The sequence below is a fragment of the Antechinus flavipes genome, chromosome 5, assembly GCF_016432865.1.
Source record: "Antechinus flavipes isolate AdamAnt ecotype Samford, QLD, Australia chromosome 5, AdamAnt_v2, whole genome shotgun sequence".
Taxonomy (NCBI): domain Eukaryota; kingdom Metazoa; phylum Chordata; class Mammalia; order Dasyuromorphia; family Dasyuridae; genus Antechinus; species Antechinus flavipes.
The window spans coordinates 246,329,879-246,355,222 of record NC_067402.1 but is presented as its reverse complement, the minus strand read 5'-3'; the positions used below and the strand labels follow the sequence as shown (position 1 = coordinate 246,355,222).

Below are 25,344 nucleotides of genomic sequence, written 5' to 3'. Positions count from 1 at the left end.
GTCACACTCCTTACAGTACAGGGGACAGTAGACGTGTGCCCCCTATCCGTGGCAGCTCCGTCTCTGTCACTCTCTCAAGGTTTGTGGAGTTAGAGGATAGGGAGGAAAGGCCAAGCGAAGCAGGGAGGGAAACACCTAGGTCCCGAGGGCCTCGCACCTGAGCCTCACTGGTGGGGGAGGAACCGAGGTGGGCCGGATAGGGGGCGGGGCCCGAGCCACAAACCAATCATCTCAGCCCGGGCGTCTTCCCTCCGACTCCGGCCCCCACCCCACCTTACCCCTTCCTCCCCCTCTCAGCAACGAGATCCGCCTCGTTCTTTTCCGTCCGCCTTTCGGCTTCTTTCGGCTCTCTCCCTCGAGAGAACTGGGAACTCAGGGAAAAAGAGTTTGTCGCGGTTCCTTCCGGGACGGGGAGGCCAGCGGGCGGGCTCCTTGGGGGCTAGGCTAGCCGTAGCCGCACGCAGCTGTCGGGGCTGCTACGCTCACCTGGACTAAGGAGTCGGTGCCAGCGCAGCTCCACACTCCTGCGGGGTAAGTAGGCTCAGGCTCCTGACCCTGTAACTCTGGGGCTTTCCAGCCCAGTGGACAGTGGGAGTGGGGGGTGCGCTGTCCCTCCCTTCCCGCGGCGTACCAGGGCGTTCCTGTGTCTGGACAGGTTCGCGCTTCCCGCTGGGCAAGGCGTGCACAGGGCTCTGAGTCTCCCTGCCTAGCCTGGGTGGGACGGTACTCTCGGTGTGGTTATTATTTATTTATTTTGGAGGGTTTCGGAAGAGCCGGGCAGTGTGGTTGGCGGGCAGGTGGAGGTGTATTCTTTCTGCTCATACCTCTCCCCCTCACTTTGGTGGTCTGTAAAATTCAGTGGAGGTGGAATAGCCCGGAGCTTGGGAACTCTCGCGGGGGTTAACACCTCTGGAAGGGAAGGCTAGGCTACCTCTTTCCCCTATCCCCCCCGTCCAACTCCCAGTAAAATCTTAATTATGACGCCCTCTAGAGTACGTCCCCTCCCCATTTTTCAGAAAGCGCCCCTTAGGGGTGTGATCACTGAAAGTTGTGGGAAGTAGAGAGGGGCTCCAGCTGTATTTGGGGAAGGGGTGGTTATTCCTTTTGATGTGTGTGTCAGCCTTGGGGGTGGTGTGTCCAGGATGGGGAGGGAGTGGAATACTGAGGGGCCCGGCTCCCCCTTCTCTCACCTCTCATCCCCCTTCTCGCCCCCTCCCCTTTTGTGTTTCTTCCTGCAGGGGGAGTGGCGTGGTCGCCCCCTCCCGGGGGTCGTCCTCTCTAGTTCTCCTTGGACCTGGTTGGCGCTCTGAGCCTCTGCCGCGGGAAGGGGGGGAGTGCTGCTTCTGAGAAGAGGAGGACGAGGAGGAGGTGGTGCAGAGCCGGGTACTGGGGGTGGGCTCTGGGGGGAGAGGGGCTTACCCGTCCCCTCTGGGAATATGGCGACTGGTGGCTACCGGACCAGCAGCGGCAGCGGCGGCGGCAATAGTACCACCACTACAGACTTCTTGGAGGAATGGAAGGCAAAGAGGGAGAAGATGCGAGCCAAGCACAATCCCCAGGGTCAGATAATGGTCCCCTCTGGCGTGGGGGGAGGAGGAGGTGTGGGTAACGAGGGGGTCAGCAAGCTGCTGGCTGGAGCGCTGGGGGCTCCCCCCCCTTCTGCTTCGCCTGCCACCCCGGCTAACGAGTTTAACAACAATCACCCCCCCAGCGCACCGGCACCTGCTAACCTCGCCCCCGGGGGCGGCAATTACACCCTCACCTCCTCTTCTGTCTCAGCTCCGGCCCGAATTTCCCCCGACCCCCGGAAAATCGAAGAGGAGCTCCCCACCACCTCAGCGGTGGGGGGTGCTCCCGGGGCACCCCCCGTGTCACACACTGCCCCATCGGGTAGCCGAGCCAGTCCAGATTTGGGGGCACAAGGGCCCTCTTCAGGAGACAGGGAGGACCGGGACAATGCCAAAGAGAGAGGGAAGAGCTCTGGCCCCAGTGCCAGAAAAAGCAAGGGGCAGATCGAGAAGAGGAAGCTTCGGGAGAAGAGGCGATCCACGGGAGTTGTGAATATTCCGGCGGCTGAGGTGAGCCAGGGTGAAAAGGAAGCGTCTTCCTCAGGTTTCAGCGGGCTTCTTCGATCCCTCCCTCCTATATCTCTTTCTTTCTCCCTCCCGGGAGCTCTTTAGCCCAGTCTTCTTCCTCCCCCTCCCTCTCACCTCTGTGGGTGAGAATCGAGTAAGATTTGGGGGAAAGGGGGGGGGAAGGGCGTAGAGAAAAATCCACCCGGAGTAAATGGCTTCTTTGAATTTTTTAAGTTTTCAAAAACTTTGAAACACGTGTTTGGGGGCATTCACCAGATAATCGATCCGATTCAGGATCTTTCTATACATTGGCCTTGGCTGTTTTGCTTGCTTCAGTTAAGATAAGTTTTTGAAGTTTTGTTTGAATTTATTTTGGTCTCTTTCTCCTCCCTCCTCCCCATTCACTGAGACCGGCCATCTATAAGCAAATCTGTGACTTTAGTAGAATTGAAGTTAATCATTTTGCTTTGAAGTCTGAGGAAAGGTTGATTTAACTGTCCCATCTTTTACATACACATAGAAGTGTCTTTTCAGAGCCTTTTTTAAAAAAGTAAAATGTTTAAGACATTTATTAAGCACTCAGAGTTTATTAAAGTGGCTTTTTAAAATACAATAATTAAAAGTTTGTTTAGTGGACTACTTGGAAAATCTAAATATTGAGTTCAGAGCAAATATATGTAGGTATTTTATTTTTTTCCCAAATAATTTTCAGGGATAACTCAAACATACAGGCAGCATCAGGCACCATCCTATTGAAGAAGTGGGAGAAAAAGTTTTATCTTGTATCTTTAACCCTTCTCTACCCTTGGCTCTCCCTTTTGGTACCACAGGAGTGAATTTAAAGTTCTTGGGTCTAAAATTCATCCATGCTGTCTCATCCTTTCTATCATTATCTCTGATCATATTTTCCATTGTTTACTCCTGTCCTTTTTTGGCATTTTGTTCATTTACTTGGATAATTCAATATACAGCTAAGTTAAGGATTTAGTGCTTTTTAAATTGTACTTTGTTAAATCATTTGTGATAAATTAAGGTATATGTTTGATCAGACCTCAGTTTTGAATCTCAGGAATTTCTGAAGCAGAAGCATGCAGCAGTTCTCTGTGTTTGAGGGAGAAAGATATTTTTATCAGTCAACAAAGCTGTCCTCTGTGGTTTGCTACTTGCACAAAAAGATCTGGTATTCATTAAATTACTTTAAAAGGAATTCATAAGAATGGTAATCAAATTTCTAGGGATTTTTTTTTTTTAGTTAAAAATATAAAGATTGTTGGGAAACTGAAGACAAAGGGCTTGAGGAAAATTACATTCCTCAACTTTATTTTTAAAAAGGAGAGTTGATTATTCAATTGAAAATGGCCTGCTTTGGTTTCAAATGTTTCTCATTTTTCATCTTTTTAAGAGTTGTCAAACTATAGTATCTTGGCTAATTTTAATGTTGTTTTTGTTATTCGGTGTTTGTTCTGAAATAATTTCCTCAAGCACCATTCTTTTTATAAGAAGAGCTGAGTTTGGTGGGGGAAATAAATAGGGTGTATCACGTGAGATCTTGAGAAACATCTTTTGTTAATACTCATTCCCTTAGCTAGAGAATGTAGTGCTGGGAATGTAGATGATTCCCAAGTACAATTGAGTCTAAATACTGTGGAATGTTTTCTGTTTGGGTGTTGCTAACTCCCAAATTTAATCTTCCTCTAAAAACAAACAACCCAGGGTACCATTTTTGTCTGTGGAATTTGATCCTGTTTTATTGAATAAGGAATTGAAGGCTGTCTTCTTTCAGTGGTAACCATGGGGCCCTGTCTTTTACATATAGTATGACCCAACTACAACACTGTAATGTTTTTCAACAGTGTCTAATTATTAGCAGGCTCAGTCAGGGCTTGAGCACTCCCAAGATTTGTTGTGGTTTCCTTTTTAGAAAAAAACTTTTTTCCTGCTAAATGATTGAAAGTTCAGAAATAGGAGCCAGATAAGGTGAGGTGTTCGGATAGGTTTGGGTTGTTGTCCTTGGAAGATGTGTTCCTTTTTTTCTTAGAGAAGTCTGCCTTGTTAAGTTTTAGTAATGAGGATTCCACTGGACTTGTAAAGAGAGTTTTAAGTTTTGTTCTTTAGGCACTAAAATACCTATGCCCACACCTTGACTTTCAAGTTGAAACCTCATAAATCTCAAAAATCAAAAACCTAAGTAATTAGGTTAAGAATGAAAAATAGAATTAGTTACATATCAGGCTAAGACCTACTTTTCATAAGTATTTGACTAAATCAACATATAGTTAGGGCCACATTTATTACGATTTCTCCTACTGTTTACTGGGTAGAAATTCCCTCTGCTTCTAAATATCTGCAAGATATTTGGAAATAATTGTAAGATTGTAGGCAAGTAAAGATAGTTAATTGACAGACTTTTAAGCATCTTTTATGGGGGAAATTATGTTAAATTGATGAGCTGGAAAGCAGTATTGTCTGGTTAAATAGGACAAAAGTCTGTATAATTGAAAACAACTCTCCGTCTTGTTCATTTGGTTTTTTATAATGTTATAATTGATTACCTTCTAACTTGTTTATGAATCAAGTGTGTTCTTGAGCATGTATGTATGTGTATATTTATACATGTATATATGTATATACATGGGTATGTATGTATATATGTAAGAAGGTACCCTGGAAAGAGGAATTGTGGCAAAGGCTATAGAGAATTGCCAGAAGTGTCAAGGAGACTTGGGAAAATAATCCTGTCTCTTGACACACTGGTTCTGTGACTAAAGTCACTTAACCTCTCAGTGCCCCCAGGCAACTCTCAAGACAAGTTTCAAAGCTGCTGTGCTTTGGTGGAAGGAATTTTCTTTCTGCCTCCCTTACTTCCTCCCTCTCCTCCTTTCCTCTCCTCCTTTCCTCCCCTCCCTTCTTCCCCTCTCTCCCTCCCTCCTTCACTCCCTTTTTCCTTCCTTCCCTTCCTTCTTTCTTTCTTCCCTCCCTCCCTCTCTCTCTTTCCCTTTCTCCCCCCCCTCTTTTTTTTCTCTCCTCCTTTCTCCCTCTCCCTTTTTTCCTGAGTTGGCCTATTCCATATTTTCTAGATTTCCCCCTTCTGCTTATACATTACAATATTGAAGTGATTCTTAATGCTTCCTTATTAAATCATTCTTTAATTGCTCCCTCCCTTTCCTCACACTATATAAAGTGCTGGAAGCTAAGTGATTTAGATGATAGGAGAACACTGAGGAACTGTGGACTCTCCAGGGTCCTTACTTTTGGGGTTGAGGGAGGTGGTAGACAGCAAATAAACATCAAAAAGCTGGATACTAATACAAAGAGGTATCATAGTGTAACTACATACTTTTTTGCCAAATGAGTGGTAGAAATTATATATGCTGTGAGTTTTGAGGTGGGAGAGATTATATTGGGCCTTGAAGGATTTATGGAGGAATCTTTTTTATGTTTCAAAGAAAAAAAAGATTATTTTTTAAAAAGCAGAAAAAATGCTTAATAGCTCTTTGAAATATGGCTATTGTCATGTTAGGCATCTGAAGAGAGGAGAAAGACAAGTTCATAGGGTCTTTGTTTAAAAATGACCTAACACATCCCTCATATTACAGATTAGGAAACCCAAAGGCCGAAGAGGTTGGGGGAAACTTGTCTATATGTCACCTATATTAAGCAGCAAAGCTGGTATTTGATCTGGTTCTTGATTTAATCATGTAACCTCTAATATGATTTCTTTTTGTAATTATGTTACAGAGTCTAGAGGGTTCTAGGACTTTGATCCTTAGAGTTTTAAGTCAGCTTTAGAGATCACCTGAGTTGAATTACCTCGTTTTATAGATGAAGATGCTGAATTCCAAAGAGATTTTGCCTTATCAGGTGTCACTTTGATAGTGGCAGAATAGAGACTAGAACCTAGTTCTCTCAAACCTCTCAAGACATTTGTGGGGAACAGAAAGCCAGCTCACAGGTATGAAGAGAAATGAGAATAGACTTCCTGTGAATCCTATCTTCTTTTTTCATTGTTAAGCATCCTTGTGACTTTCTTAAGGTTTTGATCAGAAATGATCTTTGGGTATAGACCAATTAGGCAAATTTATATTTCATTGCCCACAGAAGCTATTCCAGATATTCTTTCCCCCCCTCAAGAGAGAGTAAGCTCTCTCCCCTATCAATGAAAAATCCTTGTCTCTTACTTTAATTTTAAAAAAGGTATTTGATGTGATTTCTTTTTTCCTGTTTTTATCTCAAAACCCCTTAAAATCAACTACTACTTTTTCTTTCTGTCAATTTAACAAAAGGGTTTGCCCTCATCAATGCCTACTTGATCATTACCCCCTCCCAATATCAGCCGTAGATCGCATCCTCAGTCACCTCCATTCATACTTAGAATCTTCAATCTCTCCAACTAGTTCCTTCAGACTGTCTTACAAAAATGCATATTTCTCTCACCCTTAAAAAAAAAACAACAAAAAATTAGACCCTATCATCCCCTCAACCCATCATTCTGTATCTTTCCTGCTTTATTTCAGTCAAATACCATGGAAAAAACTGTTTAAACTCACCATTTCCATTTCGTCTCTTCTTACTCTACTCTTTTGTAATATTTTATACCTCATCACTTAATAAAAATTGCTATTCCAGTGATCTCTCATTTGTCAAACTCCTCAGTCGTCCTAATTCTTCTCCCCTTTCAGCTCCATTTGACATTGATGGATATTTATCCTCTTCCCTGGGTTTTAGTGACATTAACCTTTTCTGCTTAATTTCCTCGTTCTCTGGCTATTCCTTTCCACTCGACTTTGTTGTCCGCATCATATTCTCCTTACATTTAGGGGTTCCTCAAAGTCTTGGGCCTTTTTCTCTGTATCTCAACAGCTCCCTTGGTTTATTATCACTATTCTAATGATTCCTTAGATCTAAATCTATGTATCTAGATCCAGTTTCTTCCCAGAGCCTTCTGTCTCACTCCAGTCTCAATTGCTTCCTCATTAACTAGATAGCTTAAACTCTAATGTTTAAAATCGAATTCTCCCCGACATACCCAATCAGTTGCCAAATCTTGTTATTTTTACCATCACAGCACTTCTCCCACTCAATCTCATCTCCACACACACACTCACACACTCTTTAGGTCAAGCCTTCATCACTTTAACCCTCATTTTTGTAAGTTTCCTAATTGGTCTCATCTTGAGTCCATCTTAAATTCTCCTGCCAAAATAATTTTCCTTAAGCAGAGATTTTGCCTTATGTGTCCCTCCTCATCCAATTCCAGTGGCTTCCTACTATTGCCTAAATAAAATATAAACTCCCATGTTTCACTTTCAAAGCTTTTTACAGGTTGGCCTCCATTTATTTTTCCAGCCTCGCCGAATATTACTCCTTCCTTCTCACTCTGTGAGAGACCCTGTTTTTTCTTTTTCTCACACAGGACATTTCTGAGTTCTGTTTCTGGGCTTTGTATTAGCCATATCCCTCCTCCCCGGGTCTGGAATGCACTCCTACCTTAACCTCTGCCTCTTAGAATCTCTCTAAGATGTTGTTTTGGATTATCTTCTGCATGAAGCCTTTCCTAACTCCTTCTACTTCTCTTCCCCCTCTCCCCCAACTATTATTACTCTCCTTCACAGACTTTCTAATCTGTGATCACTATATATATTTTTGTATTTATTAACTTTATTTTTATGTATGTGGTTTTGTTTTTTCTTTTAAGTATATTATTTATTGTATTAAATATTTCTTATTTACATTTTGAAAAATTGTAAACTTTCATCTTTTTTAAATGTTTGAGTTCCAAATTCTTTCCTTCTTTCTCGATCATTCTCAACTTCCTTAAGAAAGCAAGCAATTTGATAATTTATTATGTATATATTTTTTATATTCACTTGTTATCCTCCCCTTTGAGAATGTAAGTTTATTTTGTTGAGCAAGAGTAGTTTCATTTTTTGTACTTAATCCTATTCTTTTTTTTTTCTCGTACCTGAAGGGCCTTACACAGTACCTGATATTCTGTAGTTTTTAAATAAATGCTTGTTTATTGATTATCTGAATATATTTATTGAATATCTGAATGAGAAAAAAAAAACAGTGAAGCTGTAGAATAGCACAGGGATACTTGTGTAATCTATCAATGTGTCAAAGATTATAATTGTAGAGAGGTGTCCACCTTCATTAATAAGAGAAGTTTACTCACTTGGGAGTTCCCTTTCTCTATAGATTCACTTTTTAAAACATGGTCCTTGAATCCCTGGAAGGTCCCCAAAACCCTTTCATGGAGTCTTCAAGGTCAAAGCTATTTTCATAATAATGCTAAGATGTTATTTGTCTATTAAAATACTCCTCCCTTTGCCAGTTACATATCTATATGAAGCCAGATTTCTTTGTGTACTTAAACCAAAACAGCACGTTGCTGTTGATCAGAGGCCGAAGCAGATGAGAATCCAAAACCAGATATTCAAGAGATTAGCAAAAATGTATAAAACAATGTCATTCTTCTCACTAATTTTCCTTTTGGAAAAGTTATTTTTTTCATAAAAATGTTATTTATGGTGACATATAATGGATATATTTTTACTTGAATATTAAATAAGTGTTATAAAAACTTACTGCTTTTAGTTTCTAATATATATTTTGAAGTTCAATCATGTTCCACTCTTCATGACTCCATTTAGGGTTTTCTTGGAAAATATACTGAAGAGGTTTGCTATTTTCTTCTCAAGCTCTTTTTACAGATGAGCAAATCGAGGCAATCAGGGTAAAGTGATTTGCCCCAGGGTCAAGCAGTGTTTGAGGTTAAGTTTGAACTCAGAAAGAAAATGAATTTTCTTGACTCCAAATTGGCACTCTGTCCACTGTGCCACCTAGTTGCCCACAGCACTTAGAGATGGTAATAATTCATTTGGTAATTTTCAAGTAACTGTAGCCTCAGCACTACTTAGTAGGCCCGATAGCTCCAAATAGATTAAAAAAAAAAAAAACAACACACCCACAACACCTTTTGGTATGGCCATTATTTTCCAGACTGTCTACCTTTCTATGTGATGAGTCAGGAGAGAAACTATTAATGACTCAGAGCTGGAGAAAAATGGACCTGTGAACAGGATAGTTAAAATACAGATTTACTAAGATTACTGTGCTAGAAGAATGAAACCAGTCTCCAGTCCCACAGGTTTTTCTTTTGATGTTATAGATTCATTTTCAATAGATTGTCTTAGTCCTTTACCCCATGAAAAGTATAGAGAGACTACATAAAAAAGTATACAAAGTGCCAAGAGAACAAAAGCTATTTTCCTGGCCATATACAGTTAATCTTATTGCTACAACATTACTAGAATTTAGAAGATAAAAACTGAATTGGTTGGGTCATTGAATAATAAATGGACCAATTCTGAGCTATATAGTCATTCTTGATCAGATAAATTCCATTCCTTGAACAAATTAGTCATACTCTATATCTATACTTTCTCCATCTCTTTCTGGAGATATTACACTGCTTATTAGCAGTAGGTCTAAAGTGGGCCAGGAAATAGAGATGAAATATTTGTACTACTTATTAAAGGATTTTTTGGGGAAAGGAAGTTTGGTATTATTGGTAAAAATGAAAATTGGAGATTTTTCTCCCCTTCCACCTCAATTCTTTCACCTTTCATTTATCATAAACGTGAACCACATAGGCCAATATTTAATTGGTAATGTTAGAATCTGTAGTTGAGGCAGGCAGTTTGTAAATAGTTATTTATATGCTGGGTTATTTTTACAAATGGTGCCTGGGAACTTCAACAGTCCTAACTTAGTCATTCTCTTTTGATGGATGAAAAAAACTTTCTTTGAATGTCTTGTCAAGATGTTCTTTTCAAAGGAGAGAAGGGTATATAAGCAAACTTGTCATATGCCACTTACGGTTTGGACTGGCCAGTTGCTCACTCCAAGTCACAAAGCACTTATGTAATTGTATTGCCAACTTCATCTATTCTCTTTTCTTCCCCCCCACCCCCCCACATTGTTGTTTTCATTGTTAGACTCATAGGGGTCATTTTTCTGACCTTAGTGTCCCATCTTGATAGCTACCATTCCTCTAAGCACAAGCCATTTTGCATATCTTTACAGGAGCATTTAGATGATTTACTAATTTCTTTTCATGAGAGGAAAAACAAATAAACCACAGATCCAATACTTAAATATATTGAAAAGAAAAAAAATTGATCAAACATTGGTTTTCCTATAGTCTTAAAATTGTTTTGTTGGTATATAATAAGTATAATACTTTAATTAGCACACAATTATAATGTTGATAAAATGATATTTAGAAAAAATGTTGGTTTTTGGAGTCAAAGAGCCTCTGCTTCTGTATATGACTATGGGCATGTCACGTAGCTAAAATTGGTTTCATCATCTGTAAAATGAGTTGTATGAAATGGATTTCTACTTTTAAATTTATGATTCCATGAACCTCTTTGCCAAGGGCAGAATAATGGAATTTCAGACTTGGAGAATGACTCCCACTTAGTCCAGATGATACCTTCACCAAAATCCTAATTACAATAAACTGCATAAGTAATCTTCCCATCTGGTCACAGAGAGATGGCCCAGTGGGTAAAGCACTAGGCCTGAAGTTAGGCAGGTCTGAGTTCATAGGTGATCTCAGGAACTCATTACTTAACCTCTTTCTTATCTCAGTTTCTCTGTGAAATGGGAAAAATAGTAGTCTACTTCCCATAGTTGTTATAAGCATTCTTTGCCTATAATGAGAATTGTGAAGCACTGAACACAGTGCTGATACATAGTAAACACATAATAAATGCTTGTTTCCTTCTTTCTTTTTCTTGAGCCCTCCAGCATGGGGGAACCTATGATTTTCTGATTATTCTTCTTTTGTATATATTTTATGCTTTAGAGAATGCTATCTTTAGGAAAGCTAGCATTTAAATTTCAATTCATCAAACATTTAAGTAGTTCCTACTATGTGCAAAAGGCATGATATTTAAAAAAATCAAAATTGCTTTTGCCTGCATGTAACTTCATATATCCTAAGCCATGTACCTAGCCACAGTTTGAAGTCAGTTTAAATGAGAACATTTATTAAAAAGTAATCTTCCCAGCCTCCACACCCCCATCCATTTAGTGGAACTTCTGATATAAATTCTTAAATTGTTCCTGAATATTGAACTGTTGAGAACTGCAATATGACCTCTGTTCATTTTGGTGAATGTTTAATCTCTGATCTCTGGCCGGGAGTACATATCAGGAAAGACAACAATGACACTGATGAATGTACAAGTAGATGTTAGTTCCCTTTTTGCTGCTTTCAGGGTAGTCTACAAAAAGAATTGATTCTCTGGCCTTAGGGATTATATTTTTGGCCATTAAACCATTCCCACTACAGATTACGCCTATTTATTTTCCTCCTCCTTTTCAGGCCTCCTCAGGCTGCTCATCATTATTTTCATCCTTGAACCTGGGTGGAAAGAATCACAAATATATAACAATTTGTGTATCAACAGTAGAACTGACAAGACTCTACATTTTGTAGTTATTCGGCAAATATCTTTGATTTAAAAATATTGATCCCTTTTGTATTTAGATCATAATCATTGCTGAAATTCCCTCCCTATCCCTTTGCCATGGAACAAAATAAAACAATTAAGCCAAAACTTGGAAAAAAAGACTAGAAACTTAGTGATTCAAAGTATTCCAAGGAAGTCCTTTGAAGTTCCCAAATATTATTAGATAAGTCTGTAGGTCACACTATCTTTTCTTTGTTTATAATCCATCTTGAAGGTATAATTAGTAATAATTGAACTATCTTGGTCTCATTTTTAGGTTGTTGCTTGATAGCACTTTGAGAGTTTTGTTTGATTTATATCCTGAGAACAATAGAACTTGATAATTGAGTTGAGGTTGTACAGTAGCTGAATCGTCTACTTAGTGGACTCTTTATATAAATTTTAGGGGCTAAGGATGCATTTTGAAGATTCAGAATTCCAGGGTCTGATCTTTTGGATTGTAGAGTAGAGCCAGAAAGAGCTTTGGAGAACGTACATTCATTATAATAGATAAGGAAAATGAGATCCAAGACTTTGAGCCCCCCTTCAAATCTCATAAATGGTCAATCAATAAGTAGCACAGTTGGGGTTTGAATTCAGACTTTTCCCCTACTATATCATATCCATTTATGTGATCTTGTCTCAGACACTTCTTAAGCAGCAAAATGGTCCTATTGGACTGGATGAAGGGACTAAAGCCCTATGAGATCTCCAATGAGTCAGAATTTGTCTACACTGAGAAAAGAAGTGAGGGAATGATAATAGGGTATAAGTAAAGAGTACAAAGATGGATCAGTGATAAATTGAGTTGACCAGGTCAGAATTAAAAGTCCCCTTAAGGGGGGAATAGTGGGAGAAAAGTTGGAATAGATAGGTTAAAGATTAAATGTTGGAGGATTTGGAATGTCAAACCAAGTAGTTTTCAATTTTATACTAAGGATTCTGGGAAGTCATGTCAAGTTTTGAGGGCAATGGAAGGGGATCCTTGCAGTCTTTTGAATGTTAATCAGATGCTAATAGTAGAATGGAGTACCTAGTGAGGAGAGATCTTAGATGACTAATAGATTGCACATGAGATAATTAAGTCTAGAAGGGAAATGATGGATATGAGAAACATACCATGTTAGAATCACAGAAATTTACAATTTTATTATTCCAGTTTAGAAGAGTCCCTTAGAGATTTAGTCCATATTTTATAGATGAAGAAACTTTAGCCCAGAAAGAAAAAAAAACCCAGGAAGGTCACATAGTAAATGACAAAAGCAAAACTAACAGATGGATCTTCTTACTCCCAGCATTTTATGTGTTATATTGGGGGTTTCCCTGATAGATGGTAAGCATCTGTTTCCTCACTGTCTTCCATAGTGGCTATTATCACTTCATTATCAATCCACATACAATGATTACTTTCTAAATGAGTCTGGTCAAAAAGAGAGGCAAATATTCAACTATCTCTTGTTTTAATAAATATTCTCTAAAGAACATTTTATAAGTAAATGTTCTCTTCTTTTTTAATCCTAAAAGAAAAGTGGCTCCTTGGAAATGACTTATAACGTTAGACATTTGCCTGGGGCATTGAGAGGTTGTGACTTGTAAAGAGCATGATTGAATTCAGATCTTCCTAACTGCAAGGCCTTTCTTTTATTCATTATACCACACTTTCTTTTCTAAGTTCTTAGAAAATTGAATTCAGAATTTAATTTTTTCCCTCAGTTCTTCTGATTTTCTATGTTCTAAAATTTTTCTTTCCCATTTTTACTTCATAAAACTTGACTATGTAATTTGTTGATGTGTTCATATTGAATGGGGAACATGTAAAGTTAAGGATCGAATTATCCAATCTTTGCTGATCATTGGAAACTTGGGATAGCACTGGTCTGGCAACTGAATTCTATATAAGATACTCAGTAGATTAATTGATTTATTAATCAACATTCTTATGATCTACCAAGAGAGGAATAATTACTTAGATTTAAATCATTTGTTTCATTGCCCATGTGATCTTAGGCAAATAATTGAACTTGTTTGGGTCTCACTTATCTTTAGTTGTAAAATGAAAGGGGATAGAGTAGATATACTCTTGAGGGTTCCGATGGTGCTCACTACAAAGTTAGATGGTATAGTAGTTAGAGTATTGCACCTAAAGTCAGGAAAGATCTGCATTTGAATCCTACCTCAGACATTTGTGTGACCCTGGTCTAGTCATCTAACCAGTATCTGCCTCAGTTTGCTCATCTATAAAATGATTGTTATGAAGATAAAAGATGTTTATAGAGCGCTTTGCAAACCTTTAAATGATAGATAAATGTTAGTTATTATTATTACTTATGAAATCTTTATTTTTCTCAAACAGAGGGTCAAGTCTAGAAGTGACCCTTATAAGAGATAATTTATAATAGTACTTTATGTGACCAGAACATACCCAGAAGCGAAGAACTTGGAATAAAAAGTGTGCTGATAATATGTAATCTATATTTATTTATATACTGTATTGGAAGTTGTTACATGTTAAGGGAAAGTAAAATGCTAGGTGTTTTACCACTGTTAAAAAATACTTTTAAAAAAGAAGAGTTACAGTTCAGGAGAGAGAGAAAAGAGAAATATGGTATGATTTTCCAATAATTAAAAATCAGTTTTTTTTTTAACAGAAACTTCTAGTTACAAAAATTAATTCATTAATTTACCAGAGCTTAATAGAAATATCCCTTAAGGACATCCAGTGCCCTTTGTTCTCTAATTCTAAGATATTTAAGATAATAATAAGATATCTTATTTTGATGTTTTGGCCTTCTGAGCAAGCTTTATCCACCATGAGGCTATGTCCTGCATTGGTAATCTGCTTTGTAAACCTGATTCTCAGGCCAGTTCTTTCTAGCATATTAAATTAATAAAATACGGACATTTTGTTTTTAAAATCTGTCTCTTGTGAATTTGTTTAGCTTGCATGAACTGGCAAACTGATAAAAAAAAAAAATCTAATATCTGTATCTGAACTTGGATTCATAGTTTCTTTCTGCTCTTCCCCCCCCCCACCCTCCCATTCCCCCATCAAATGGTTTTGCCTTTAAACTCAGCCAGCAAGGAGACTCTTAAATTTCGAACTATCTTTCCGGGGCAATAAACTAGTAATCACACACTGGCTTTTATTGCTTTCTAGTGGTTTATTGCATTCTGGACCTATTTCCTTAGTTAGATTCAGCCTTTTTAGGTCAGGAACAAGTGTTCTACTTTCATGCTGTGCTAAGAACATGATAGATTCTTAATATTTATTGTAAGGTAATAATAACATTAGTTTTGCTCTGAGGCATACAAAACCCGCATGGTTTAATATATCTTCCTCTACAACTTCATTTTATCTTCACTAGAACCCTTTGAGGTAAATGCTCTTATTATCCCCATTTTACCAATCAAAAAACTGAGGTAGAAGGATGTTAAGTGAATTGCTTAGAGTCACATAATTATTAAATGCTTGAGGCTGGATTTGAACTCCATTTTCTTGACTACAGGTCCAATATTGTATCTACTCACATCTAGCTGCCAAGGTAATGGACTTGGATTCAGGGGCCATCTGGTCCCAACCCCTTGCAGAGACATGAAATTGAAGCTTGGAAATTTCATAAGATGTAAAAGATCATAGTTGTAACACTAAAAGGTACATTAGAGGCCTAATCTTCTCATTTTATAGACTCAGAAAGTTCACAGGAACCTCAGAGGCCATCTAGCTTCCTTATTATACAGATGAGAAAAATAGTGCAAATAGAGAATGGATTAAAGTAATAGCTTCTTGCAGGGACCTTATTCTCCACTTCTTCTGTTTTCATATTTGTTCACTTAGTTTATCATAGAATTCTCAGTATGATAGACACATACATATGTATGTATGTATTTGTGTGTATATGTACATATATGTAAATTTTTGTAATATAGACATATGCAGACCCCAATATTAATTGTCTAAGAACTTGCTTCATTGCTATAATAATCTTGAATGACTGTCAGTAACCCCTTTTGATTATTTATCAACCAAAGGGAGTTGGAATTATATCCTTTCCATTCGGTGGCTGATGGTGCACACACTTGGAAGAATAATACTTCAGCAACAAGCAATTCTATACAGGTGCATCAGGGAACCTTCATTTATGCTGACCTTCACCTGATAATTAATTAACATGTAACTTATGGAACCCAAACAGATCTTTATAACTAAGCCACAGAGTCTCCTTTTAATGTTTTTTCCCCCAAGTTGCTATTGAAAAATGAGCCCAATTTGGTTTGTCCTTCTAAAATATTTGTGTGTACTACAGAGGGACCAGCCTGTGTTTCTAAATTAATAGAATTTAGAGCTGGAAGACATTGTGCAGTTCAGAGTTTCCCTAACTCTCATTTTACAAATAGGGAAACTGAGACAGATTTGGATTTTGGCCAATTACCCAGAGAACTGGGCTGACTTCAGTTTGTTTTCAGCTGATCAAAGATTATCAAAGTGTCATCTGGGGATCCCTGAGATCCTTTCAGATGACTTTTGAGATCAAAGCTATTTTTATAGTAATAATATTGATGGTTATAAGCCATTTAAATGAAAGCTCTTGAAAGGAAGGAGATGTCCTCAGTTAAGAGTATAAAGGTCTAAGACCAAAAAATTTGAGACCCACAGGTGGAATGTCTAGACTTGTGTTAAAATCATCCCTTGCTAGCTGTCAGATCATAGACAAGTCACTCAATTTCTTTGCGTGCCTCAGTGTCCTCGTCTGTAAAATGAGGGGGTTGGATTAGCTGGCTTCTCAGGTACCTTTAAAATTTGATCCTCAGATATATGATCCCATGGACTACACTGTCTCTATTAGCAGCCTTCCCTGAGTCACACACTTAAGTCAGAACTGATAACTTTCACTTTTATTCTATGTTAGAATAAATAAATTTGGCTTGGAGAGGTACTAAGTATAGTCACATATGCAATTACAATAAAATTGGGGCAGGAGAAAGGCAGTTTCTAGTAAATCACATTCAGTTGGGTAAGATGAACACTTCATTTGGCAGCAGCCAAAGGATCCAAGTTATTGATGAGGGAGTTTCAGATCTACTTCTTCAGAGAGAGCTGATTCCTACAGGTATGAAGTTAGCTTTGTGCATTCCTTAGTTTGAAATTCATGAGGTTAGTTTGTATTATTTGTGTGAAGGATGAAGGCTTATCTTAAGGATGAGCACAGAGGCTGGATGAATCTGCCAAAGATAATCTATTTTTAAAAATGGATTTGTGATAATCTTTTGTTTTATATTACCAAGATTTTCCTTTTATTATTTCATTCCCTCCTTCAAGAGAACCATCCCTTATAACTAAGAATTATTCTTGACCTTTTTATTCTGTGACTCTTAAGTGAGACATCAAGGAGGTTTTGTACATTTTTTACCTTAAGTCCATATAGATGACAATTCCTCATTCTGGACAATTCTTAGTTTCTTTCTATAAATCTTCATAGAAAAGGTAATTCTATCACCTATGGCCCCTGCTTTTATTGGGGCTGTCAAGGTACTGTTTGTGTTATCTAGGCATTGTTACAATGTATAAAAATGTTAAAATTCATTTCATGAAGCAGTTATGAAGTACTTTGAATCCTTCCTGTAAAGGGGGACACATTGCTAGAGTTTTTGTCTTTCATTTGGATTTTCCATGGGCATGGCAAAATCAGCATGTCCCAAACCCAAGCTATTTGCCTGCCCTCCTAAATAAACTCCTTCACCCTGATTCTTCTTGGTTACCTAAGTTTGTAAACAAGGCATTCTATGGTTTTCTGGCTTCCCCCACCCTTCTCCATCCTCCTAAAGCCAATCAATTGCCTAGGCTTTTAGATTTTATCTCCAAGCACAATGTTTCTTGCATCTACTTCCTTTCCCTCCACCCCCACCATAATCATCTTGATTCAAGTTCAAGTACTTAGTTCTGACCCTGCTTATTACAGTAACCTCCTAATTGTTCTTCCTGTTAAACTTTCCCTCTGCAATCTGTCTTCCACAGAACTGCCAAAATCTAAAAACCCAAGTCTGACTATGTCTTTACCTTGCTTAAGAAGCTTTGTAGTCATCCTCTTGTCTTTACAACCAAATGTGATTGCTCTCTTAACATTTAATATTATTCAGCCTCCAACCTAGCTTTTCACAGTGTTTTTACATTGCTTCTCCTTACATAACCTGTTAGCCAAAGTGGCTTATTTGCCTCTTTCCCATCTATAGGTGATCTTTCCCATCTATGTGCCTTAACACAGCCTTTCTCCCATGTTTGGGATTTTCTCCCTCCCCATTTTTTTCCTCTAGATACCTCTAGCTCCCTTCAAGAGCTTTTTTCTCTTTCAAGAGACTTTTTCTGGTTCTTCCCAGTTATTAGTAATTCTTCTCTCCTCCCTTTCTTTTCTTTTCTTTTTTTTTGGTGAGTCAGTTGAGATTAATTTGTTGCACAATTAGTCACACAACTAGTAAGTGTTAAATATTTGAGGCCAAATTTGAAAGTCTTCCTTACTCCAGGACCAGTGCTCTCTTCACTGTACCATCTAGTTGCCCTTTTTCTTTTTTAAAAAAATAAAGTTTCAGTGATACTTTGTGTAATTCACTAATTTTTCTCCCACTATTCTTCTTCACATCCCTCCCAAAGAACCAGCTCATACAATAAATAGTATTTTCTTTCTTTCTTTTTTTGCTGAGGCAATTAGGGTTAAGTGACTTGCACAAGGTCACACAGCTAGGAAGTGTTAAGTGTAGGAGGGCAGATTTGAACTCAGGTCCTCCTGACTTCAAGGCTGGTGCTCTATCGACTGCAACACCTAACTGCCCTGATAAATAGTATTTCCAAAGAAGTACAAAGAATAAAAAACCTGGCACAATTGATCAATATATCCAAAAAGTTTTAAAGTGATATGTACAATCCCATACTTTCCAACTCTATAAAGAAGGTAGGAATAGAGTTATCTTCTCATATTTTCTCCTTGAAGCAATGCCTATTCTTTGTAATTTTTCAACATTGGCTTCTGATTATTTGGTGGTTGTTGCTTCTATTTATATTCTTGTAGTCGTCATGTATGTTATTTTCTTTGTTTTGTTTACTTTGCATGTCACTCTTTCCATACTTCTTTGGATTTAACATGTTTGTAGTTTCTTAGAGCCCAGAAATATTATATTACATTTATGTATCATAGTTTATTCAAGCAATGGACTTGCTTCTGATTCTTTGGTGTCACAAAAAGTGTTGTTATAGCTATTTTGGCATAATGATGATTTTTTTTTTTTCTTATGAGCATGTTGTCTTGGGATATAAGGCTTTTGTAGTGCAATTTCTGGGTCAAAGAGTATGGACATTTTATTCATTTTATTTTCATAATTCCAAATAGCTTTCAGAAATCAGTGTAGTATATGGATTTTATATTTCTCTCTCTGTAGAGAATGTAGGGTAGTTGAGGCCAGAAACTAGTCCAAGACTCTAACCTATCTTAAAGCAGATGCTTAACAAACATTTGGTGATATTCCCTCCCCCTACCCCCCCCCCCCCCACTGAGCTTCGTTCCACAATTGCAGAGAATTTTTTCAGAAAATGAAAATAATGGGTTCATCCATTATTTCTCATTGAATGAGGTGCCATTGCTACTCTCACTGGAGCTGAAAAAAGCTTTTGCTTTTGAGGAGGCCTCACTTCCCAGTTATTCTTTTCCCAGAATTTCTTCTTTTCAGCTGTTATTTCCCCTTCCCCAATACCCCCTTTTGGGGGGGGGGGGAGGAAAGGGGAGTTAAATACTATATATTTTTGGAAGGTCCTTCAGAATGTGCCTGTTGACATTGTTCACCCTTAATTTAGATTTTGACTAGTCTTGGAATATCCTTTCTAATTATAGTTAGTCTGAGAGTAGATTTGGGGATGAGAAAGTAGGAGGATCTAATTTTAAATAAAAATTTATATTAAAGTATAGATGTATGTTAGGCAGGAAGTAGGAGAAAAAGGAAGTTTGGTCATAATTACTTTTAGGATAAAATAGTCACAATGGATAAACCCAAAAATTGAATAGGCCTTTAATTTTTTGACTCTTTTTCTTGAAGGAAAAAGTTGCATCTCAAAAGTAACTTTTCATTTGCCTCTGGCAAATTTTTATTTATTTGTTTGTTAATTTTTAAGGTGGACTATAGAATTTTCAGTCTCCTGGATATTGTAACAGACTAGAAGAATATCAGAGTGCTAAAGATCCTTAGAGATTATAGATTTGTAAATTGAATCTCAAAGAAACTAATTGATCTGTCTATAACACCCAAGATAGAGATTAGAACATTGATGTTAAATACGCTTTAAAGCCAGTGTTTCATTTGCATCTATATATAGGAATATCGGAGCTGCTTCACTTTCATTAGCTTCTTGGTTTTGTTGTGATATCAGACACCAGTGTCATGATGAAGGCTTTTATTATATCATAGAAGTTTGAGGCAATTAAAAATGTGTTTATATCAAATGTTAACTTTCTAATTAGGAAATTAGAAGCCCAGAATTTTAAAATTTAAAAAAAAAATCATTTGATAGTCATCCACAAGAACTAAAAAATTTGTCTAGTAAATATCAGTATTCAGGAAAGGAGAGATGATTTATCTTATGTCTTTGAAAACTTGGAAATCTAGCTTTCATGGAATACAAATACTTTCCTACATTGTTTCTTATTGTGCTTTTTTCTTTTTAAATAATGTTGTTTCAGTTTTTAATATGTCTCAATATGCTTCCCCTACACTTAACCTTGCCTCCTCTTATAACAGAGAAAGAGGTAAGGAAAATCAATGGACAAAACTACAATTTCTTGCAGCATCTCTGTGACATCCTGTATCCATGGTCCCCCTAACTCTCCCAACAGGAGAGATATCTGTGTCATCCTCAGTTCTCCTGAATTAAGGCCTTTTGGTATTGTTTCATCTACATTATTGTAGTTTTTGGTGTATGTTGTCCTTCTCTTGCATCATATTACCTATATTGAAAGAGATCATTTATAATTTCTTCTCTGTTTGACACCTTTTAGAATATCATATTGTTACTTTGCCTAAGAGAATGCTTTTTAAAAAAATCCTGTAATTACATTCATTTGTGTAGTTTCTTCTTGTGTAGTTTCTCCAGTGATGAAGACTTCAATTCATTTTATGACTTATTCATGTCATCTTATAAGTTTGTTACGAGGAGTCTACCCAAGGTTTTGCAAGCCTTCTTCACTCTCTTAATATAATTATTGAAATGGTAGAGAATTCAGCTGACTACCTAACATACTTTGCACTAAACTAGCCCATCCTTTACTTCCCATTGTATGATTTATCTTATTCCTGTTTTTCCAAGAAGTTCCTTGTTGGTCGTTTATTGCAGCCTGCTCACACATAGCATATACCTCCAATGACATTTGTGTGATATTCATTAAAATTTGGATTGCTGTCTCATATTTTGAAAACCTACAACAATACCGAGAGAATATCATTATTAGAAAAGTTCATCCTTTATTTCTGGGAGAAATTTTGACATTTTATAATTTCTTGAAGTCAGTCCAGCTTAGTCTCCTCCTACTTAATTCTGGGCCCAATTCATTGTCCATTTACTCTCTGTCCTATATATTTATTAATTGCTATACTTACTGATTAGTCAACTTAATATATTGTCTATCTAGTTGAATGTCGTGAACTGAGCAGAGATATTTTTCATCCATTTGATCTTTCCAGAGTGATTGGTCAGGTCAGTATCAATAGATACTTTCCAATTGATTCTTGAATGTTTAATACATAGTGTAATCAGATTTGTAAGGTAAAAATTAAAAACTGCTCTTCATTTACTGATTCCAACTTTCATAAAACTTAGATTATGTAGCATGTTTGTTTATATGTTAATTAATAATTGAATTATTGATGAAGGAGTTTGGGGGCATTTTTTCCCTGGCTTCTATATATTGGAGTGAGCTTACTTTATTAATATGCTTATAGACATACAGTCACAGATACAATTACCTGTTTTAGTTTGGGTCTTTCCATCCCAGAAAAAATAATGAGTCCGAGTCTCTTCCTCTGTTATGATTCTTTCTGTAATTCTCTGGACAAATTACAGGCTAAAAGGATATAACCTAATTCAAAAAAAAAAAAAAAGAGGACAAATACATTTTATTATATGAGAGAGTTAGAGTTTCCAACAAATAATCAAAACAAATTGTTTTCTAAAGTGCATTTTTTCTAGAACACAATTGTATATTCTGTTATTAACTGCAAGGACACAGAATATTCTTTTTTAGCTTTGGCACTATCGTAATAATGTATTTGACCAGAATATTGTTGCTTCTCTCTTTGAGTTGTATTTATGTTATTGTAAATACGAGAACTTCAGACCTGTCTACCTATATCTTCCTTGGATTTTCCCTAAGTTCCATCTAAGGTATCTGGGAAATGTAGGAAGTTAACTCCACCTAGCATATTTCTAACCTTGATATTTCTAACCTTGTTTCTTTTACTTGTTTTAAGAATAATATTCTCTTCTAAAAAAAAAAAAAGATTTATTTTTATTATTATTTTGATGAAAACTGTCTGAAATGTCTTGGCTTATCTGAAAAGAAAGTGATGTTCAAAACAAAATTCTTCAAAGCTGTACTTTTAAAGTTTACAAGCAATATTTTTTACCCAAGGTTGTTACGATTTAAGTGGGAAAAGTGTAGGTGGATAATTATTTCCTATGTTTTACAACGTCACCGGAAATCTTTCATTAGAATTGAATATGCTCAACAGGCTATGCCTTCTGTTGTATGGAAAAAATGTAACTGAAGGAAGGGACTAATGAAAGCACTTAATTGTCCTTCAAGGGTTGTTATATATTTACTTTGAGTCACTTGTATCTAAATGAAAGTTAAGGTTCCTAAAAATAAAGTAAAGCAGATATTCCTTCATTTTCTGAATTGGGACAGAAAATAAGTTTGCAAAGCTTCTAAAATTCTTCACAGGAGAAGAGAATAGTCCATGATAAGTTAACTAGTAAAGTTCTTTCTTTGTTGTAAAAGCTTGTAGAGAAAGTACAGGAAAATGTCAAATATAGCCTTGAATGAAGATAGAAAGATGTGATCTTGTCAGTGACACACACACATCTAGGCAAGGCTTCAATTCAGTGCACTAAGACTCCTCTTAAGTTATAAAGGAAACAAGATACCAAGCTCCATTTGTAGTGGAAATTCCTCAACTAGGAGTTTCTTATATTAGTGGAATTGCAGTTCTTACTACTTATTCTTATTACTGTTTGTGGATAATGATTATGAAGTAATTTTTTTTTTTTGATGAAATGGATAGTATAGCTGGGCTTGGAATTAGGAAGATTTATCTTCTTTGGCCTTAGATGCCAGCTGTGTCATTCTGGGTAAGTCATGTAACTCTGTTTGCCTCAGTTTCCTCACCTGTAAAATGAACTGGGGAAGGAAATGGAAAACCATTTCACAATTTTTGCCAAGAAAACCCCAAAAAGGATCGTAAAGAGTAGGATACAACTAAAATGATGAAACACATAAAACTCTTATTCAAATGAATCTTATCTTTTCAAGTAGTTACCTTGGGTGGCTCAACACTTGTTTTAATGATGTTGCTATTGCTCAAGATATTCTTGGAACTCCTCTTTTGGAATTTATTTCAAGCTTAAATGATGAGCCACACCAGAAACTCAGTTTTGTTACTTTATATGACCACATCTCATTTTTTGACCAGAAATGGTATTGCTCAGATTAATCACTTCTCTTTTCAATTCAAGTGACTTTTTTGGTAGCTTCAAAAAGTGAGGCAGTCACAAAGTAGATGTTTCAGGAATGTTTTGAACACTGACAGTTCCTTAATAGGAGCCCCTCCCAAGGTGACTACTTGGAAGGAGCATTTGCATGTATAAATAATGAATATTTATTTAATAACAAAATTTGCCCCATAGCATAATTAGTAAATGTCATGACCCCTCTTTGCTGAAATATCTTGTTGTAGTGGATTCTGTTGATTTTTATCAAAATACTTCCTTGACTTTCAGGAGATCTTTCTAGCCTATATATTTCTTTTCCATCACTTAGTGAAGTAGCAGAAAAGTAAATTTAAAAAAAAGCCAAGGTGCTTTCATTGGGTTTGGCTGAGTGTGGTGTAGTGATTTCAGAGAAGCTATTTCCACCTTAGAAATCAAGACTTTTGTGTTTGTATTAGATGTTGTTTTAGTGTCTTGATAAAAATAAAATGCTTTATTATTTAGTAAGATGATTCCTATAGAGAAGAGATTAAATCTGGTTGAGGGTGCTGAAGTGTTTTGGTGGTTTTATCAGGAAGAAAGGGACCTCCTGTTTTTGTGTTTCCTCACTAATGCAGACTATTCCAGTAACACCACCCCTCTTCCCCCTCCTCCCCCCCCATTGGGGTTAAGTGACTTGCCCAGGGTTATACAGCTAGGAAGTTTTAAGTGTCTGAGGCTACATTTGAACTCAGGTCCTCTTGACTTCAGGGCTGCTGCTCTATCCACTGCACCACCTGGCTGCCCCTATTCCAGTACTTTTGCCCAAAAAACACCCAAATGGGGGTCATGAAGAATTAGACATGACTAAAATGACCAAGTAAACAAAGATAGATGGAGAGTTGTAGATGACTGAAATGAGTCAACAACAAGCTGTTAAATTCTGACACAAATTGCTGTACCTTCCTTTTAATATAGGGAAATTTGTATTTTTCTTATAGCTTGCCTGAAATACAATTCTTTCTTGAAAAGAATGGGAAAATGCTCCCAGATTTGTTAGATGGGAAAATGTGGATTTATTTAAAAGAGATAGCATTTTCTCTCTGTATGCTTGCTTAAAAATAGTTAAATCTTGAAGTAAGAGTAAAAGTCCAAGTATAGTACTTTAAGTGGTACTAATAACTGTTGTTATCTTTAAAGTGATAACATTTAATTATTCCCTATAGTCTTCTAGTCAGTTTTCAGACATTAAAAATACAAAAGGAAAACTGGTGCCTAAAATTATATATGAAGGACAACAAAGTTTTAATTGGTGTTTATCATGATACTCAAGTCACTTACATTTATAGAATGTTCCATGCCTGGAAGGGTCTATCATAATCATCTGATCTTTCACTTTATGTAGGAAACTGGAGCCTGTAGAGGTGACTTGTCAGTGGTCATACATCTCATTAGTGGCAGAGCCGCATCTTGTAAATCTTGTTCCCTTGCTCATTCCTTTACTAGGTGTGGCTTCCCTTTGTAAAGTTGGGCTATATTCTTTTGTAGTGTTTTTTTTTTTTTTTTAATGTAAAATGAAGTTAATTTTATGTAATTAACTCCTGGAAATGAATCTGGGCATATTCAGTTTGCTTTGATTTCCTGTGTGGGGTTCCTGCTCATTTTAATACCAGAGCCAAATGCATTTTGCTTTCTCATCTATCCTGTGCAACTTGGGGTGTTTTTCCTCCTATAACTTCTCTATAGGGAATCTCTTCAATGTACTGGAGGTGTCTTATGTATCTCTTTGTATAAAAAATACTAAAAAACTCTTAAATTATTAATCTCTCTTATACCTTGTTCTCATTTTGGAATCCAACCATCTCCTTGGTTGGCCCCATATGTCTTTGATGATACACTTTAATCTGCTTCTTGTAATGAAATGGAGCCTACTCAATGTATATATACACTGCCTAAATTTCTTGGAATGCATGTGGTATTTTTAAAAAAGTAATATTTTTTAAACACAGGTTGTTGGATATTGCATATA

The 25,344-nt window shown here is 37.0% G+C and overlaps 1 protein-coding gene across 4 annotated transcripts in view; it reads left to right on the top strand.

Moving 5' to 3' along the window:
• The first annotated feature begins 366 nt into the window (after positions 1–366).
• Positions 367–25,344, top strand: part of PAWR (pro-apoptotic WT1 regulator) — a 142,032-nt gene continuing 117,054 nt past the window's right edge. The window contains exons 1-3 of one of the 4 annotated variants that reach the window (XM_052000382.1): positions 1,026–1,109; positions 1,239–1,560; positions 1,780–2,078. In XM_052000382.1, coding sequence (XP_051856342.1) covers positions 1,437–1,560; positions 1,780–2,078 — 423 coding nt within the window. In that variant the 5' untranslated portion in view covers positions 1,026–1,109; positions 1,239–1,436. Of the gene's footprint in view, positions 532–1,021; positions 1,110–1,238; positions 2,079–25,344 lie in introns of those variants that run through there. The other 3 variants (XM_052000380.1, XM_052000379.1, XM_052000381.1) reach the window with 3 other exon arrangements.